Source organism: Chlamydotis macqueenii, chromosome 9, assembly GCF_036417535.1.
Source record: "Chlamydotis macqueenii isolate bChlMac1 chromosome 9, bChlMac1.mat, whole genome shotgun sequence".
NCBI classification, from domain to species: domain Eukaryota; kingdom Metazoa; phylum Chordata; class Aves; order Otidiformes; family Otididae; genus Chlamydotis; species Chlamydotis macqueenii.
In genome coordinates, this window is record NC_141564.1 from 16,787,726 (window position 1) to 16,805,538 (window position 17,813).

Sequence of the window (17,813 nt, forward strand, 5' to 3'; positions counted from 1 at the left end):
CGGGTTCTTGTGATAAGATGTTACCTGTTTGGAGGAGCCTGTTCTGATGTGGCACAGGGGAAGTATTTACCACGTGCCGTGGATCAGGGCTTCCTGGTTTATCTCACAGACACGCCGACACCATGCAAGCACCAGGACTGGGCACGGTGGCTGCGATCACGTGGCTTTCATTCACCATCGGCTGGCAGAGCTGGCTTGTGGGATACAGGCCTTTCCCCACGCTGGGGCTGTGTAAGGTGTGCCAGCACCAAAAACCTGACTGTAGCTCCGTACTTATCCCTGCAAACCTTTTGTGCTTTGGCGAGACGTGCGTGTCACTGTGGAGCCCTGCCGATGCTGGTGGGGCTGTGACTATGGGCTGTGTTTTGTGTGGAGGGGGGGTGCATGCGGTGTTTGCAGAGGGGAGCCAAAAGTGACTGGCTTGGGAAGGGACTCGGAGATGCAGCGTGCCGGGTGGGGGCTGCAGCTCGGCTGCGTATTTGTGCACAAACTGGGGAACTTACGACCAATGGGGTGGGTATGGCCTTTGAGGGGGTAATTGCTTCCCAAAGTGGAATTGTTCCCCAAACATGGCCGTAGCCTGGCCAGGCTGTGCAGCAGCCCAGTGCCTCCTACAGCACACGATGCCACGGAGGCCACTCCATCACTGCCCGGGGGTATGGTGTGTTACACCCTGGGAGACACGTTGTACACTTGGAGCTGCATGATCAGCTGCACCTCCATTCAAGGTCTCACGTGTGCCCCACTTTGCTGTCACCACAGCCTCTGACGACCCCTCTCCCAGCTCCCTAGCCCCCAGCCTGTGTTTTTTGCCTGAATTTTATTACCTCCCCGCTGGTAAGAGGGCCAGCAAGGGCTGTGGGCCTGGTTGCGTGGCAGATCTGGGGGTCCCAGGTCCCCTCTAGGACCCTCTCTGCTGTGCCCACCCGGCAGCAGGCAGCGGCTGTGCACCCTGGAGGGAGCTGGGGTGGTGGCTGCTGGTCCCGGGATGAGGCTGGGGGTGCTGCTGGCCACCTTGCGTGGGGCGGTGAGGGGATCCTAATGGGATCTGACCACCGCTGATGGGATCTCCCCCCTAGTCCAACGGAATCTGGCTTATCCCAATGCGGGCTCACCATTCCCGACGGGATCTCCCTCCTCAGCAGAAGCTGGCTTTTCCCACTGGGATCTGACCACTCCTGATGGGATTTCCCCCCCCACCCCAATGGGATCTGGCTATTCCCATTGGGATCTTGACCCCCTCCCCCCGCATCGGGGCCAGTGTACGGGGGGGTGCCTGGCGCGGGGCCGGTGCTGGAGCCGATGCCCGGTACGGGGCCGAGGACGATGCAGGGTGCGAGGGGCCGGTGGGCGGGGGCGGGGGCGGTGCCGGGCAGGGTGCGCGGCGGCGGCGGCGGGGGATGGCGGCGACGGCGGAGCTGCAGGAGCTGCGGGCGCTGGTGGAGCGGGCGGGGGGGCGGCGGGCTGTGCTGCTGGTGGCCGAGGTGGCGGACGGGGCCCCGGCGGCGGCCACGCTGGCCGCCTTCGCCCGCGACCTCCTGGGCGACGAGGTGCCGCCGGTGTCGGTGCCGGTGTCCGGTTGCCAGTCCCGGCGGCGGGTCGTCGCCGGCGGGCGTCGGGCGCTGGGAGCGCGGCTGCTGCTGGTGCTGTGCCGCGGCGGGGAGGCGCGGGGCCGCGCGGCGCGGGCCCGCCTGCGGGAGGTTGTGCGGGACGTGTGCCGCCGCCTGCCCCCGGCACCCCCGCCCGCCGTCGTCGGGGTCCTCCTGCCCGGCGGGGACGGGGAGGACGGGGCGGTGCTGGACGCCGCGTTACGGCGGCACTTCCCGGCGGCCGGTACGGTGCAGGCGGCCCGGTACAGCCCCGGCAGCCCCGCCGCCCTCCGCGACTGCCGCGCCGCCGCCTGCCGCGCCCTGCGAGCCGCCCTGCAGCACCCCGCAGGTACCGGGGATGGGGGGGGGGGGGCTGCAGCACCCCAGGGTACCGGGGGCGGGGGGAGGCTGCAGCACTCGAGGGTACAGGGGACGGAGGGGGGCTCAGCACCCCGCAGATACCGGGGATGGGGGGGGACACTGCAGCACCCCGCAGGTACCGGGGATGGGTGCGGGGACCGGCTGGGGGGGCAGAGGGTGGCCGGGCTGCTCGCTCTGTCAGCCGAGGGCCATGGGCTTTTACAATGGGGTTTGCTCCGTTTTCCTGTGCGATCTTCCTCTCCTCGGCGGGATCTACCCCATCCTAATGGGATCTGAGCACTGCTGGTGGGATCTCCCCGCTACTCCAAAGGGATCTGGCATATCCCAGTGCAAGCTTCCCATTCCCAATGGGGTGCCCCCTACCCCAGTGGGATCTGTCTTTTCCCATTTTCCCATCCCACTCCTGATGGGATCTTCCCCTGACCCAATCAGATCTCTTTCCCCCAGGGGATCTCTTTCATGCTGGTGGGATCAGAACCTTCCCAATGGAATCTGCCTCTTTCTGGTGGGGTTCCCAGTCCTGGCAGCTGGGGAGGACAAACTTCCCAGCGGGTTGGGAAGCACTGGAGCAGCTCTGGGATAGCAGGGATGTGGCAGCTGAGGGCTGTGAGGCAGTGGCTGTCCATCCTTATGGATGTGCATTCTTGGGGACGCAGGATTGGGGCTCAGCCCTTGCTGTGGGGTGCAGGCAGGACCTGACCTTCCTGCTGGAGGAAGATGCTTGTGCTGGCTTTGCATAATGAATAAGAACAACAGCAAGTGGGTGTTCCAGTTTAAAACCAGCGTCTGTTGGTGGCCAGCGTAAGCAATGGGAGGATGGCAGGATGAGAGCTGGGTGTCAGGCAGGCCTTGAAGAGCAGCGCTTGCTCTGGGGCAAAAGGCGAGTCACATTTGTGTCCAGACGCAGGGTGATGGGCAGCTGGGCCGGCTCTGCCCTCACAGCAGCCACACAAAACTGCTCGGGCTCACTTTAATCTTTGGCACTGCTTGTCTCGGGCTGTTTCCCTTTCCTTCTCGCTTCTTTCATTTTTTTCCTGCTTTTCCCTTGATCCCCAGCATTTCCAGGGGATCTGTTTTTCTGCTCTCTTGCTGCCTTTTTCCCGAGGGATCCCAGAGCTGCTGCAGCTCAGGTGCTTCTTTCCATCAGCTGAGTCCAGAATCCTGGATCTGAATGCTGAGGAGCTTTCAGATGGCCAGGACCCACTGCGAGGGTGCAGGGCTGTCTTCTGCCAACCCTTTGTACTGAGGCACCCACGGTCCTCTTTCCAGCTTCTCTCCTTTCATGGGCTTTTATCTTCCTCACATTGTTGCTGCTGCAAGAATGTCTGGTGTGGTTGCAGGCACCAGTGAGCCCTGCAGTTCTGGCCGCAGCAGCCTGGGACAGCAGAAGTTTATCCCTGCTTACGTGACCTTTTCCTCCCTCAGCCCATGGCTGGCACTTGGCTCAGTACATGTATTTTTGTGGCTAGCTGTGGCTTTGTCCTTCGTGCAGACATGGAAGCAGTGTAGCAGCCAGCAGTGGAGAAAGAGGAGCAGAAAGAGCCGGAGCGGGCGTTGCAGCCTGTTTGTATGTGCTTTATGAGCATGGTGGGTAGGAGGACTCAGCGTGCTGCTTTAATTCACCTCTGGTGCATTGCCTGGTGCTCTTAGTCATGTCAGTGTTCCAGGACCCGCATGTGTAATGAGGATGTTCATCAGCTGCAGGGTTCAACCCTAGGCAGGGGCCGCTTCTTTCCGTGACCCTGTGAGCCCTCCGAAATCTCCATGTGGCCAGAGGGATGCCAGACATAGCTGTGACTCCAGACCTGGCCCCCATGCAGGAGGCTACAAGGTGTGTGATGTAGGAAAGATGGGCAGGGGGCTGCAGAGCACCTTGCAAAGCAGGTTCTAGGGATGCCGCTGTAAAGATGTCCTCAGCTGGGGCTGAGCTTGTCTTGTTTCCCCTCTTGACATCGAAAGGGGCATGTGCTAAGCGGAAGAAAGATACTCTTGCATCTGGATAGGGATGCTGGGAGGCGTACAGAGTGTAAGGCTCTGTCTACGTGTGCTTGTGCCTGTTTTGTTTTGGCCCAGCTTCAAAGCCTCTTCCTCTTCCACACACGTGGCTGCTCAGCTCTGCCTGTGACAGTTGCTCTGGAGCTGCAGCCCCCACCCCCCCACCCCCCGTGCTGGCAACGTCCCAGCACGTTTTTTCAGTGGAGCTGGAACAGGAACGGCAGTGGGGTTCCTGCATCTCTCGGGTCTGAGCAGGAATGTGCTGGGCTGCTGTCCTGCCGTGCCTCAGGGGCATCCAGAGTCCCCGCGCACTGCGAGGAGAGGATGTGTTTATGGCTGGAGGTTTTGGTTTGTTGACTGGCAGGAAACACTGCCACTGTGAACCCTTTAGTGTTGCAATGGTTTGATAAGCTGAAGGACGCTGAAGTGGTTTATCATTTGTTATCTGATCAGGAGGTGAAAGGCTGGACGATATTTCACTGGAGATGCTGAACTGCTGCTGCTGGAGACTATATAAAATATGCTGGTGTAATGTTTTACAAGCTGCTGTAGTGTTTTACTAGAATGGCTTGAAAGGCTGTAGTAACTTGCTGTGACCTTTGTTGTCCTCCAGAATAAATACTATACACCGATGGGAGCCACGTGCTCGCTGCATTTTGCAAGCGGCTACAGCTAGAGTTTTCAGCATGCTGCAAGTCTGCGCGTCCAGCGGGTCTCCCTGCGAGGGAGGAATTGTTTGATGAAGCGGGGAGCAGTAAATAGGTTGATGTGGCTGAAGCTGTGTGCTAATACCAAAGAAAAACTTCCTCCTGCAGGAATGCCCTAACCGCGTCAGTCCCCAGCCTCGCCACGTGTGCCGGCTGAGCTCCGGCCTGGTTCCTTTCTCACCCTGGGCTGCCGCATCCGGGATGGTTTTGGCAGCGAGGTGGCAAAGTGTAAACTGATACCAGAGGCAAATTTCTAGGGCAGCAGTTTTCGGGCTGAAATAAGGACTGTCAGGAGCTGCTGTGTGCTTTCCAGGGGTGGGCTCTGTGGAGTGGACCTGGTTTTGCTGCATTGTTGGGCTCGTGGAGGGGAGACGTTGTGAGTCAGCAGCGGGGAGGTAGAGGAGCAGCAGGGCTGATCCCCTGTCAGTCTGAACTTGTCTTCTGTGATTTATCTAGAAGAGGGGAAAGACAGGGAGAGGTGGAGGCTCCCATCCTTCCTGCGATGCATTTCTTGGAGCCAGAGGAGCCGGAGACAACGTCATGAAACAAAAGCTGCAAACAACGTTCATGAAGGTATGCCCAGCTCCCTGCCTTGCATCCTGCTGTGTCTGTCAGAGGTTCCTCACCGACTCCCTGGTGGTCCTGGTGCCCAGAGCTCTTGCCAGTGGCCTCCTTAAGCTATTTCCACCTCCACAGCTGACATCTCTTCCCTAGCCTTGGCTTGGCCAGAACCTGAAGACAAACAGCGCACATCTGGCTGCTATGTTGCTGTCTCCTTGTTTTCTGACCTTTCGCCTGGCTAAATAAAAACATGCTGGGACTGGTGCCCAACTACACCCCTGGGAGCACTGCTGGACTCAGCTGCCCTTTGCAGGAGTTCATCCAGACAATCAGTTGGAAGCATCACTTTGATCTTACATGATTTCTGCAAACACAGCTGGAAGAAGTGTTCCCAAATCACTTGCATTTGGGGCTGGGGGGGAGGAGGAAGAGGGTGGTCAGCCTTGGGCTCCCTGATTCAAAAGGAAGTTGTTCAGGTATCCAGTAACCTAGCATTCAGTCTTTGCTGTACTTTTCCCAGCAGTGATTGTCTTTTTGCAGAGAGCCCCCATGCAGGAGGCTACAAGGTGCGTGGTGTGGAGATACAGACTCCTCTACAGAGCACGTAGAGGAGGGGAAGCTCCTCCACTGCAAAAAGCATAAGGGTCTGAGAAAACAACTGAAATGTTTGTGCAGCTTTGACACGTGTCCTCTAGGGTCAGAAAATTTAAGTGTCTGATCTTGCAGTCAGCACCAGGCAGGTGATGTCTCATGGCCACGCAGCTTGTTCTGAGATTGCAGAGACTGCAGGAGGCCGGGAGCTGCGCCGTGTGCTCCTTCGGTCATAGATCACCCCTGTTTGTTGAAGCAATGTTGAGTTTGTAAAACAAAATGAACATCAGTTATGAAAAAAATTATCTGTGCTTAGGTCGTGAGTATATATCAATTGCTTCCTCTCATATTTTCTTTTCATTTTGTTTTAAGTTGCATTTTGCATGAAGAAGAGTTTCCCATTCAGATCTCCCTTGACTTCTCTCTGCTCTTTGCAGGTGTCTGGCAGGACCTCGAGGAAGAAGTGGCTCTGACCAGCCTGTCTCCCAATGGAAACTATGAAGAAGCTGCTGGAGACACAGGCACCTAGAGCTGCTGGGTGCCCAGCGCAGTCCGTGTCCCGGATCTGCCCCGTGGATTTGGAGCAGTGGGAGGAGCTGGTGCACACCCACTTGCCCTCTCCTCTGAGGACCCACCGCTCTGGGGAGAAGCTGCTCGGCTTAACTCGCCAGGGTCTTCTGTAGCTGCCAGCAGCCTCTGAGGTCCGTGCCAGAGAGCTGTCCCCTGCTGTCTGGGGGTGCCTGGAGCTGCCGATGGACACTGGGCTTCTGAGAAGCCATTTGGGGGGATGTATCTCACATCCTGGGCAAGATGACATGGGGACTTTGAGTGTGAAATGCGGCCATCTGCTTGAAGAATGAGGAACGCTTTCTAATTCTGAGCAAAGTCGCCTACCGAGAGTGCCAGGGCTGGCCTCCCTGGCAAACAGATTTTGTTGCCTTGTTTTCCTGCTTTAGTGCTGCTTTGCAGTTCCTGCTCTCTCTCTGATCAGGCAAAAAAAAAACAAAACAAAAAACAAATAACACAGTGGCAGGGAGACTACAATGGGACTAAATATGAGGTCTCGGATCTACCAGCTACTGAAAAGGCTTGAATGTAACCGTGTAATGTGAAGAAACGCAAGATCAGCCCACTGTGGGTAACAAGGATAACACAAGAGATACAGATAGCAATAGCAGCTGGAGCACAGTGTGATTTGGAAGCAGGATCCGTCCCTCTGGCTTGTCCTGGTGCTCACAGACTGACTGATGGACTGCCTGGGTTGGAGGGGATGGCAGACGGACGCTACGATGTGGCTGATGCTAGATGGGGTTACGGGAGAGGCCCATCTTCCCTGGGAAATCTCCAAGCCATGTGGTGGCAGGTCTTGGAGGTGGCTTGCAGCATTCTCACAAAAAGACAGGGCTACTTCATAAATAAATATAAAAATAAGCTATTTAAGTAGTTCCACAGTGCTGCCTGTAGCCTGTGGGGCAACACAATTGATTACAAATCCTTCGTTTATGAGAAATATTATTATAATGGTAGGAATACCTTTTTTATTACTACTTTAATGGAACTTAAAACGGGTCTTGTTTTATTTTTAGCACAAGCTGGGTTTTGGTTGGGACTGGCTGTCCTTTTGGAGTTTCAGGCCAGAAACTTCAGCCCATCGTGTCTGCCTGCCTCTTCTCTGGGTTAGCTGCTGAATTATGGCAGTATGTCCTTTGTGCACATCTGTCCTTTCTCTTGCTCCTTTTTTCCCAGTGGTGGCTGAAGTGCCTGCAGTCCTGCCAGCTCCGGCCAGTACTCTCTCCCAGCAGCGTGCCTTTAGCATCTCTCTAGCTCTTACCTGGAGGAGGGAATGGGTTTTTTTTACCCAGCTATGCTCATGATCATCAACATTTTTCAACAAACCATTTTTCTGTGCCTCAGATTCCCCACCAGTAGGATGGGGACAGCAACACCTACCTACCTCACTGGAGTAATGATGGTAATGCTGGAGCGGAGCTTAGCAGCTCTTGGGTTTAAAGTTGGTCCCTTTTGTGATGGTGCTTTGCCCTTTTGGCTGGGAGAGAGCGGTTGAGGGTGTTTGGAACATGCTGGTGAGGTTGAGTGGGAGAGATGGGGAGTGTTTCCAGGTGTTGCTCAGCAAGTCTGTTATCACACTGCTCGTTTGAATGTGTTGGGATAGTTAGGCTTGGTCTTTGTAGGAAAGCTTTGCTTGAAATGCAGCCGTAAGGTGCTGTAGCTGCTCCATAAAAAGGTGGGAGGGAGAGGGTAGGTGGATGCCAAGTCCCTGTGAGCAGTGTTTGGGGAAGCGCAGGTCACATCTCCTCACAGCAGAAACACTTTAGTATGTGGTTGTGGGCAGGGAACAGCAGATCTAGGAGATAGCTGACGTTGGTGGAGCATTTTGCTCTGCAGAGAGGGCGCCAAACCCGCTCTCCTTCCAGCCTGCAGGATTTCTGTAGGTTTTCTTTGCTTATGACCGTATGGAAAATACAAATGTAAGGTGTGGGTGGCTGTAATCATGACCCCGGGCTTCAGCACTGAGTAGTGCGTACATCTTAGCGGGATGAAGGCATCCTCCTGCTCTGTCCCTGGCATGAGCGCACAGGTGTACTGCGCGACAGATTCCCTCCACTTGTCTCCACAGCAGAGCCCAGGTCGCTGGGCAGTTACGTACTTTCCCGATAAAGCCCTTGGTTAGGTCAGTCCCATGGGACTTGACAGTATGATCAGGTGAATCTTTATTTTCTTACTGTGTTTGGCCTTTGCTGCCTAGAATTTACCAATGCAGAGGTGGCCCAAGAGTACAGATTTGCAGTTAAACCTATCTTAGTGCTACAAATTCAATGGATTTATTGACAGGTAACTTTAAATAAATCATGCAAGTTTACCCTTAGAGTGAGACTTCTGTGGAAGTGGATGAACTGCCTGGGGTTTAGGAGGTGTGAGTGGGAATACATTTGACCAAAAGTATTGTTTTCCTTTGACTGAGGAATAAAAGTGACTTGAACTATTTTTTTCTTGTTTTTTTTTTTCACTAGCCTTGCACAGAGGTGCAGCAGATAAGTTTTAAGTGTTTAATTGGTTTAGTAATTTAAGGACACTGTTATCTTATGTGCTCGCTGTAAAGAATAAAGACATTTAATTTCTGAATTGGAACTTGATTCAGTTTGTTTTTTGTTTGCCATGGTCTTATCCTTGAAGAAGCACTATGCCTGGTTTAACTGATGTTTCTCTAGATTTAAATAAAAGCTATATTGGGGAGGGAATGGAAGTGACCCCAGTACATCGTATCCAGAAGAAGAAGATTTGGTGAGGGGCTGTTGGAGCCATCTGTATGTGTGCTTCCCTTTTTAAGGGAGAAATGGGTGCGGGTGAGACCTTTCCTGTTGTGTGGGCATAGCACAAACACAAGCATTCATGGGGTCATCCGTGGGGATCCCACAGCCCTTGGCCCTGCAGCCCCCCTTCCCACCCCCAGGCAGTGGAGTGCAAGCAGGGGAGGGCTGTTTCATAGAATCATCAAATATAGAATGGTTTGGGTTGGAAGGGACCTTTAAAGATCATCTAGTTCCAACCCCCCTGCCCTGGGCAGGGACACCTTCCACCAGATCAGGTCACTCAAAGCCCCATCCGGCCTGGCCTTGAACACTTTCAGGGACGGGGCATCCACAGCTTCTCTGGGCAACCTGTTCCAGTGCCTGCCCACCCTCACAGTAAATAATTTCTTCCTTATATCTGATCTAAGCCTACCCTCTTCCAGTTTAAAGCCATGACCCCTGGTCCTATCACTACATGCCCTTGTCAAAAGTCTCTCTCCAGCTTTCCTGCAGCCCCCTTTAGGCACTGGAAGGCCGCTCTAAGGTCTCCCCAGAGCCTCCTCTTCTCCAGGCTGAACAGCCCCAACTCTCTCAGCCTGTCCTCATAGCAGAGGTGCTCCAGCCCTCTGATCATCTTCACGGCCTCCTCTGGACTCGCTCCAACACGTCCATGTCCTTCTTATACTGGGGGCTCCAGAGCTGGACGCAGTGCTGCGGGGGGGTCTCAGAGAGCGGAGTAGAGGGGCAGAATCCCCTCCCTGGGCCTGCTGGCCACGCTGCTTCTGAAGCAGCCCAGGATGCGGTTGCCCTCCTGGGCTGCGGGCACGCATCGGCTCGCGTTTCCCAGGCCAAGCACGAGGCTGCCCGGCGGGTCTGGGGGCGCGGGGGGGCTGTGCGGGCACAGGGCAAGGTGCGAGGCCCCAGGAGCCAGGGCTGTGCAGGCCACGCCTGCCTGTTTCTCTGCTGCCCCGCGCAGGCGATCGCCACGGGCACCTTCCCCGAGAGCAGCGGGGTCCTGCCGGAAGGGGCCCTTGGCAGCACTTCCGGGCCGGGTGGCGGCAGAGCGGTAGCGGCGCGGACCCCGGGCGGCGGCATCACCGCACCTGGGCCGGAGCGGCCCGGACCAGACCGGACCCCACCTCCCTCCGCGGGTCGGGCGGGCGGCAGGCAGGCACCATGATCACCTCGGCCGGTGAGGGAGCGGCGCGGGGTAGTGCTGCCCGGCGGGGTTTCGCTGAGTCAGGGCCGTGACTGGGCACCGCCACAGGCCGCGGAGGCGCCGGTCGCAGCGCTCCGTGGGGCTGCCCGTCACGGAGGCCTTCCCCCGACCCCAGTCGCCTGTGGCCGGTAGCTGTTGTGCGCCCCGGCGGGAGCGGGAGCCCCCCCCGCCCCCGGTGCCCGGCGGCTCGCCAGAACCGGCGCTTTAAGCCCGAGCCGCGGAAGACGAGGGGGCTGCCCGGTGCCCGCCCTCCCCCGGCGCGGCCTCCCGCGCTCCCCCGGGCGCTGCAGCAGCCTGAGCGGGGCCGGCTGTCCGGGGGGGCTCGGTGGGGACAAGCAGGAGGCAGAGGCGGCTGCCTGCCCGCCCGTTCTGGCGCCGCGTCCCTCTCCCGCCCGGGCTTTGTGAGGGACTGGTGGCTTTGCGAGCCCCCCGGCAGACGCTGGGGTGCTCCTGGGCCGCAGTTGCAAACTGAAGGTCTTCACCTGCTTAAAGTGGATAAGGCATGGGAGATATAAAACCAGCGGGCAGCAGGGGTCTGTAGGAGGCACAGCAGGGGATGAGGAAGGGGGAAGCTGCAGGCTTCGGCTTTGAAGGGGGTGAGAAACACAAGTGCCTCGCAGAGGAAAAGGCTAAGGAAGTGTTTGAGGAGTTAAACACTGGTTTTGGATCTATTGAGAACTTAATAGGATAAGAGAATACAAGTATTCTCAGAAGTACTCAGGACAGAACTTGGTAAGTCACTGGTTGTGGCTTTGTGAGAGAAATAGTGCAGAGGATAATAGTCTGCAGATAGCTTTTTCTTTCCGAACCCTTTGCTTTATGTTTAAATTTTATTTTAATTAAGGAGAAGTAGGGATTAATTTCAAGAGATTTTAAAAAGGTAGAAATGATATGTTGAAGAGAAGTGAGATGGCTTCCTCCTGATAGATCAAGTAAATGCAGGAGCTTAATTAAAAAAAAATCATATATTTGGAATAGAGTTGTAAAAAACACCTGGAAGGAGTGCTGTGGGGTGGGCTGCTGAACCTGCCGTCCTTGCCCAAGGGCTGCATCAGTGCTCCTTCAGCTGCTGTTACTGACAGACATGTGTCTTACCTGGTTTTAAAAGACCTCTGATAATGGAGGTTCTATAACCTTGTTAGGCAATGTAAATTGCTGTCTTACTGTCAGAAAACTCTTCTCATCAAACCTCAATCTTTGAAGTCCTAAATAAAGCTTGGTCTTACTATTCCTGTTCATATCTGGCACAAAGATCAGATTATTCTCTTTCTGCTGGCAACTGCCCTGTACATGTATGAACTCTGTGTGGTTTAGCCCTGGTCACCACAGTTATTCACTCACCCTCCCCCTCCCCAGCAGGATGAGAGAGAGAATTGGGAAGAAAATAAAACTTGTGGGTTATTAAAATATACAAATTGAACAATGCGTGATTTCTCACAATCCAGTGTCCCAATGACTGATACAGCCCATCCCAAGCAGCGATAACGGAAATGAAACCGAGCAGCCAGCAAAGTATCAAGAGAGAGAGCCCTAATCCATAGAGTTTCCTTAGGCGCGTTAACTCTAAGGAATCACATTATGGGAGCACAAACTCCCATATCAAACCAGTGCCCTAAACCATAGAGCTTTTTTCTCAGATTTCCATCGGCTCACTACTTACAGACTCCAGTCAACCTTTGTGAGTCTTGCTTGCTGGACTTCTTTGTTCTCATTGCTCAGTTCTGAACACCCTGTTTTGCTCGTAACTCTTAAAACATGGTGCCCAGCACTGGACACAGTGATCTGGCTCAGGTGTGTCGGTGCCAAGCAGAGGAAAGGATTGCCTCATGTATCTCCTGGGAAACGCTCTCACTTACACGTCTCACTGTGAAGTTGGGGTTCTCTGCCTCCCCCTGCAGCCATAGGATATTATTGATCATGTTTCATCTTAATCCACTGTATTATTCAGGTTCCTTTCTATATTTGTACATTTTAGTTTGACCTGCACGCTCTCCTTTTAGATTTGTTAAGATCTTGTGAAAACTCAGTTCTGCCCTCCAATAGGCTTGCTGGCCTTTCCGATTTGATGTCTTATTTAGGTTTTAAAAGGTTATCAATCTGTACAACAGATGAAAGATTAAAAGCAGTGAATTGTGTTGGACTTTGGTCAGATCCTATTCCAGCTCTTTCAGTTGCGTCCTTGCACTCTGGCAATGAAACCATCTATAACCATTCTTCAGACTGAGCTCCTCAAATGACTCTGAACGTCTCAGTTATGTCAGTTAAACAGTATTTCTGTAGCTGTTTGTACAAATGTTCTGGGGCAGCATCAGGAATCTTGCTAAAGCTGTGAGATATGACATCTTCTCTTAGCCATGAGGCCTGTTTCCTTGGCATGAAAAGAGTTTGAATGTTTTGACATGAACTTCTTTATGCCCCTCAGGGAAGTGGGAAATGACTTGCTAGAAAGCAGTCAGCAAACTAGTGATGAAGCTGGAAGTAAATCCCAGATTCTCTGAGTTCTTGTCTAATAGGTTTTCCTCTGAGAAGGATCATCTCTTATAAACAGTGTACCTTTTCAGTTATAAATTCTGAACTGTTTTATATCATGTTCTAATACAATGTTGGATCTGATCTCTGAATTTTAATACTGAAGATTTTAAACCAGCGTTCCAGAGAGAGCCACCTTTCCTGTTCTGTTGGTTTTGAACTAAATAATGTGTTCACTTTTGAAATGGAGAGAGTCCAAAGCTGTCTATGATCTTATTTTGCAGCTGGAATTATCTCTCTTCTGGATGAAGAAGAGCCACAGCTTAAGGTAAGCTCTTACATTTGGGAGCAAATTACAGCAAAATGTGTTATATTGTGAGCTTAAAATCAGACATGAGTGAATCTCAATAATTAATGGTTGAACAGCAACGAATGGTCCCCAAATCGTATCTAGTCTGAAAGCTGAAAGGAAAGGCTTAAATAACATGATAACAGATGGCAAACGTGCTTGTTTTGAACGTGAATCAAACTGGAGCTTCACAAAGCAAAGATCTGTACTCACTGAAGCTCCCGGCTCTCTTATGGTAATGGAGCTTTGTTACGCTGCTTTTTAGCTATGTAAAATTCAAAGGTGAAGAACATCTCAAGTTTTTAGCATAATGTAAGTGATGTAAGACAAAATCACAGTTACAGTTTTCACTTGGAAAAAGAAATCATGGTAGTAGTAGTAGTAGAAGAAAATGGCGACAGAAACGTTGCAGTACACAGAGTGTATGAGTCCACAGGGACAACACCAGACACTTGAAGTATTGATGATGCTTGCTGGTTACTTGAACGGGAAAGTTAAGCTCTTTTAGGAGGAGGAAATGCATCTTGTAATGTTGGTAATCCCCTAAATATTTTGCTTGGAAACATAGCTGGTAGTAGATCCGAATGAACCCTGCTTTTGCTCTGAACTGATTACAGACACACTGATTCTACTCTGGTTATTGTTTATCTGCTCAAGTACTGTGTCCAAATAAATAACAGAGCTGGCTGGCATAGACCACAGGCCAAAGAGTTCTGTGTGCTGCACAAAGGTTGCCACAAAGACATTGAAAACTTTGTGTTTTAAGGAATTTAACCTATTGGCCGTTCATCACAGAGGGATGGGAAGGAACGGAACATCAGGGTTGTCTTACCTGTTGAATGAACAGCCCTTTATTTGCAAAGGACTTGCAAAGATCAGTGAGTGCTTGCAAAATCTTGTAAAGTAGAATTTGCTGTTGAAATTGGTTAGTGTTTATGTTACCAGTCTTAGATAATACTTCATTTTTTTTACTGGGGAAAGGTAATAAATGCATTTTTTCTGTAATATAACTTTTTTTTTTTTTTTTGATAGGAGTTTGCTCTTCACAAGTTGAATGCTGTTGTCAATGACTTCTGGGCAGAAATCTCTGAGTCAGTGGACAAAATGTAAGAGAAGACAGTTATTACTTCAGAGTGCGCTGCTTAAAAAGAGCAGGAGATATGAAGTGGATGTAGTTCTGATTGTTTGATACTGGCTAGTACAGCATCTAGCTCCATATTTTTCTGAAGGCAGTAATACAAATGGGTATGGGGTTGGAGCTGGAGTCCCAAAGATGCAAGTTTGATCAAGCTCTCATGTGGCCTTAAAGAGAACTAAGCACACAGAGCTGATGCTTTTCTCTCTTTTCTTTACAGTGAAGTTCTCTATGAAGATGAGGGCTTTCGGAGCCGGCAGTTTGCTGCTTTAGTTGCTTCTAAAGTTTTTTACCACCTGGGAGCTTTTGAGGAATCACTGAACTATGCCCTGGGAGCAGGTGACCTCTTCAACGTCAATGACAACTCGGAATATGTGGAGACGATCATTGGTAAACAACTGTTGCTGCAAAAGAAAAGCTCTTGTCAAAACTACCGTACTTTTGAGATTTTACTGGATTTAGCTGCTTTTCTCTGTATTTGTCTTCCTCTCCTTGTATTCATTTAAATTGATGCTGCAGCTGTTTTTACTCAGTTTATTTTTGCTTTATTTCCCCTGCTTTGGGATTCTGTAATAGAACTGACATAGGAATTCTGGCAATTTTTTTCCTATTCTTAACCGTTATTCTGTTCCTAATAGCAAAATTTCTTTGGTTTTTTATTGTCCCTTCTCTCATTTTTGTGCTAATGTTATTGCCAATGTCAGCATAACTTTGGAAATAATCAACTAATAAGTGTAGCTGCACACCTGAGGGCTACCTTTTTTTTTTTATCCACCCTTAACAAGATAACAAGTCAGATGTTGAATGTGTGTATAATTTGAGTGTCTTAAAAGTCTCACCTGCTGGTATCACTTTCCCGTACAGGATATGGTGGACCAAGGCTGGCTTTCAGTCTCCCCAAACAGTGCTTATAGCAGAGCCTAGGAAGTTTCCTGCTGCTGTTTCCTCATTTATTTAAAATATTATGCCACTTAAAGATCATGTCCTTGGTTCCATTTTGAAAATATCTACTTGGTTTTAGTACTAAAATCAGTTTGTTATGAGAGAATTTAAGTATGGTCCACTACTATGTGCATATGACTACGAACATAGTTCTTGTGCCTCGCCTTTGTGTAGTTTCCCATGTGCTGTATTTGTTGGGAGAATGTGTGTACACACATGCTGGCCTCGTCATTTGTAAAAAAAAACTGCAAACGTCTAGGAAATTGACTTTTTCTCCCTTATATTTATTGAATATTTTTTCAGCAAAATGTATCGACCACTATACCAAGCAGTGTGTGGAGAATGCGGAGCTGCCAGAAGGAGAGAAGAAACCTGTTGATGAAAGGCTAGAAGGGATAGTGAACAAAATGTTCCAGCGGTGCTTGGATGACCACAAGTACAAGCAGGCCATTGGCATTGCTCTAGAGACACGCAGGCTGGACATCTTTGAGAAAACCATCCTTGAATCGGTACGTGCAAGAGACAGGGGGTGCATGTAGCTAATCTCTTCCAGGTGTGGATCCGGAAGTGAAGTGCAAGATCCACGTTGCTATGGAACTTGCCCTGTTTTGTATTAATAGACTGAAAGATGAAACTTGGGAGGGTGGGTTTATGCAGTTTATGCAAAGTGGGGGCAGATGTGGGTGTGTTTAGTTCAACATGTTCATGGAAGGCAGAGCCACTCATGTCTGTCAAGTGTAGAGGGTCTCCTACCTTTAAGAAATTCTTTAGGTGCAAGCTGCTGTGAGAATATTCCCTGGAAGCCTGGCTGTGTGCCCTCTTCTTTTAGGAATTCCCTGTCAGCTGCTAGCAGAGATATGATACTGACCTGGGCAGACCTTAGGTCTGGTGTAATGTAAGGACAGCTCTTTTATTTTGTTGTGCCTGTCATCTGCAGTAATTCGCTGTGGGAAGGGATCCTTAGGGTTAAGTAAGTGATTTATTTATGACAGTTAAAACAGACCCCCAAAAATGCAGTAGTTGGGTAAGCTGCTCTAATTTTCAGAAAGTGGCTGTGTGCAGTCTTAGCCTTCCCTGACTGCAAGGCAGTACAGTTTGGTTTTGACATCTTTCACTGAGGATTTAAGGTAAGTCATGTTACCTAGTAACCGTGGTAAGAGAAGCGTGCCTGTAGTCATTTGCAGCAGCTCAGTGGTTGTGTGTAATCTTGTTCTGCTGCAGTATCTCAATCATGCCAGAACACAAGGTCTAAATCCTTCAAATTTTACCACTTTTCAGTTTGCAGCTTTCCCATATTTTTTTATGTCTCCCATTTCTATATATGGAAGTGATAATCATAAGGCATCCATTTTGCTTTCTCTGTTTTGTTTTTGGTCCTATGCGTTTAGTAGCTTTATTGCCCATTGTAAATCCCTCATTTCAAATTACTTTTCTGAAGTCTAGTATCCAGATCTGTTTCTCAGTCTCTAGCAAGAAATAGGTGTGTTGAGGATCTTTTCTTGATGCATGGTTTGTTTTGCTGACATTTTATTAGTGCAGTGAGTTTCACTGCATCCAATGATGCTTATTTAAACAAGAAAGGTGAAGAAGGAGAAATAGGTATTGAACTTTTAAGTTGATCTTTTGCATGGTTTAATTACTGAATTAAATATTGGTCCTGTACATTTTTGGTAATATTTTTTCTTTAAACTGCAATACACCTGCATGTAAGCTTTTCTGAAAATGGCAAAGGAAACTGTGAAGGTTTATACGTGCATGTCTTTTGCTCTGCTTTTTAAAATGGAAAGGAGGTAGCTTTATTTTAATTTCTAAATCCTGCTTGTCAGTCCAAATTCAGACTTGATATCTCTGAATTTAATTGCAGAACGATGTTCCTGGGATGCTAGCCTACAGCTTGAAGCTCTGTATGTCTTTGATGCAGAATAAACAGTTCCGTAATAAAGTCTTGAGAGTTCTAGTTAAAATCTACATGAATCTGGAGAAACCAGACTTCATCAACGTGTGCCAGGTAAACCTGAGTGCTGTTTAAAGATCAATCAGAAGTTCCTCTTCTTTAGATGTATTAGTCTTGATGTGTACCTGATCTCTGTTTTTTTTAATCAAATATCTTTTTTTCTGGTTGTGTGCTTCAAAGACGTCTCAAAGTGAGAGCAACTTAAAAAAGAAATTAAAATATTGCACATTGGGTCAATTTATAGAGAAGTAAACACATTCAAAGGCAGTTTGGGGATGTACACAACTTTCTGACAGAATATTTCAAGCATATGTAGGAGTGTTAGATGGTAGGTTGCAGCTTGGAGTTTTATTTAATCCATGGAAGGACATTTACATTGCTTTGGTTTTTGGTAAGCCATTGACTGAAAGTGTTCAGACAGCCAGTTACAAAATTACTCAGGTGTTCTCAGGCCTTTGCCAGTCTTGATGTGCCATGTGCATGTGACTCAGGAGTGTTAGGCCTGTTCCATTTTCGCTGAGACATCCCTACAAGATGACTGATGCTTTTTGAATGTGCTTTTGAAATGTCTGTGTTTAGCAGGACCACATCGTCAGCTTCCAAAGCTGCA

The 17,813-nt window shown here is 50.3% G+C and overlaps 2 protein-coding genes across 2 annotated transcripts in view; both read left to right on the top strand.

Annotated features, from left to right (window-relative positions):
- Positions 1-1,400: 1,400 nt before the first annotated feature.
- On the top strand, positions 1,401-8,974 carry C9H2orf72 (chromosome 9 C2orf72 homolog). The gene is made up of 3 exons (XM_086754866.1): positions 1,401-1,938; positions 5,129-5,245; positions 6,262-8,974. Exons 1-3 carry the CDS (start codon positions 1,401-1,403, stop codon positions 6,351-6,353), a joined length of 747 nt encoding a protein of 248 aa, XP_086610992.1. The 3' UTR covers positions 6,354-8,974.
- Positions 8,975-10,205: 1,231 nt separating this feature from the next.
- PSMD1 (proteasome 26S subunit, non-ATPase 1) overlaps positions 10,206-17,813 on the top strand; it is a 71,045-nt gene continuing 63,437 nt past the window's right edge. Inside the window, exons 1-6 of the mRNA XM_086754751.1 lie at positions 10,206-10,327; positions 13,108-13,151; positions 14,205-14,278; positions 14,528-14,697; positions 15,553-15,758; positions 17,114-17,257. Coding sequence (XP_086610877.1) covers positions 10,312-10,327; positions 13,108-13,151; positions 14,205-14,278; positions 14,528-14,697; positions 15,553-15,758; positions 17,114-17,257 — 654 coding nt within the window. The 5' untranslated portion in view covers positions 10,206-10,311. The remainder of the gene's footprint in view (positions 10,328-13,107; positions 13,152-14,204; positions 14,279-14,527; positions 14,698-15,552; positions 15,759-17,113; positions 17,258-17,813) is intronic.

What these genes read in the sequence shown, in the direction of transcription:
- C9H2orf72 (XM_086754866.1), top strand. Translation starts at nt 1,401, where the DNA reads ATGGCGGCGACGGCGGAGCTGCAGGAGCTGCGGGCGCTGGTGGAGCGG. An exon ending in CGCCCTGCAGCACCCCGCAG is followed by an intron (nt 1,939 to 5,128) that starts GTACCGGGGATG and finishes TGATTTATCTAG; the next exon opens with AAGAGGGGAAAGACAGGGAG. An exon ending in TGCAAACAACGTTCATGAAG is followed by an intron (nt 5,246 to 6,261) that starts GTATGCCCAGCT and finishes TGCTCTTTGCAG; the next exon opens with GTGTCTGGCAGGACCTCGAG.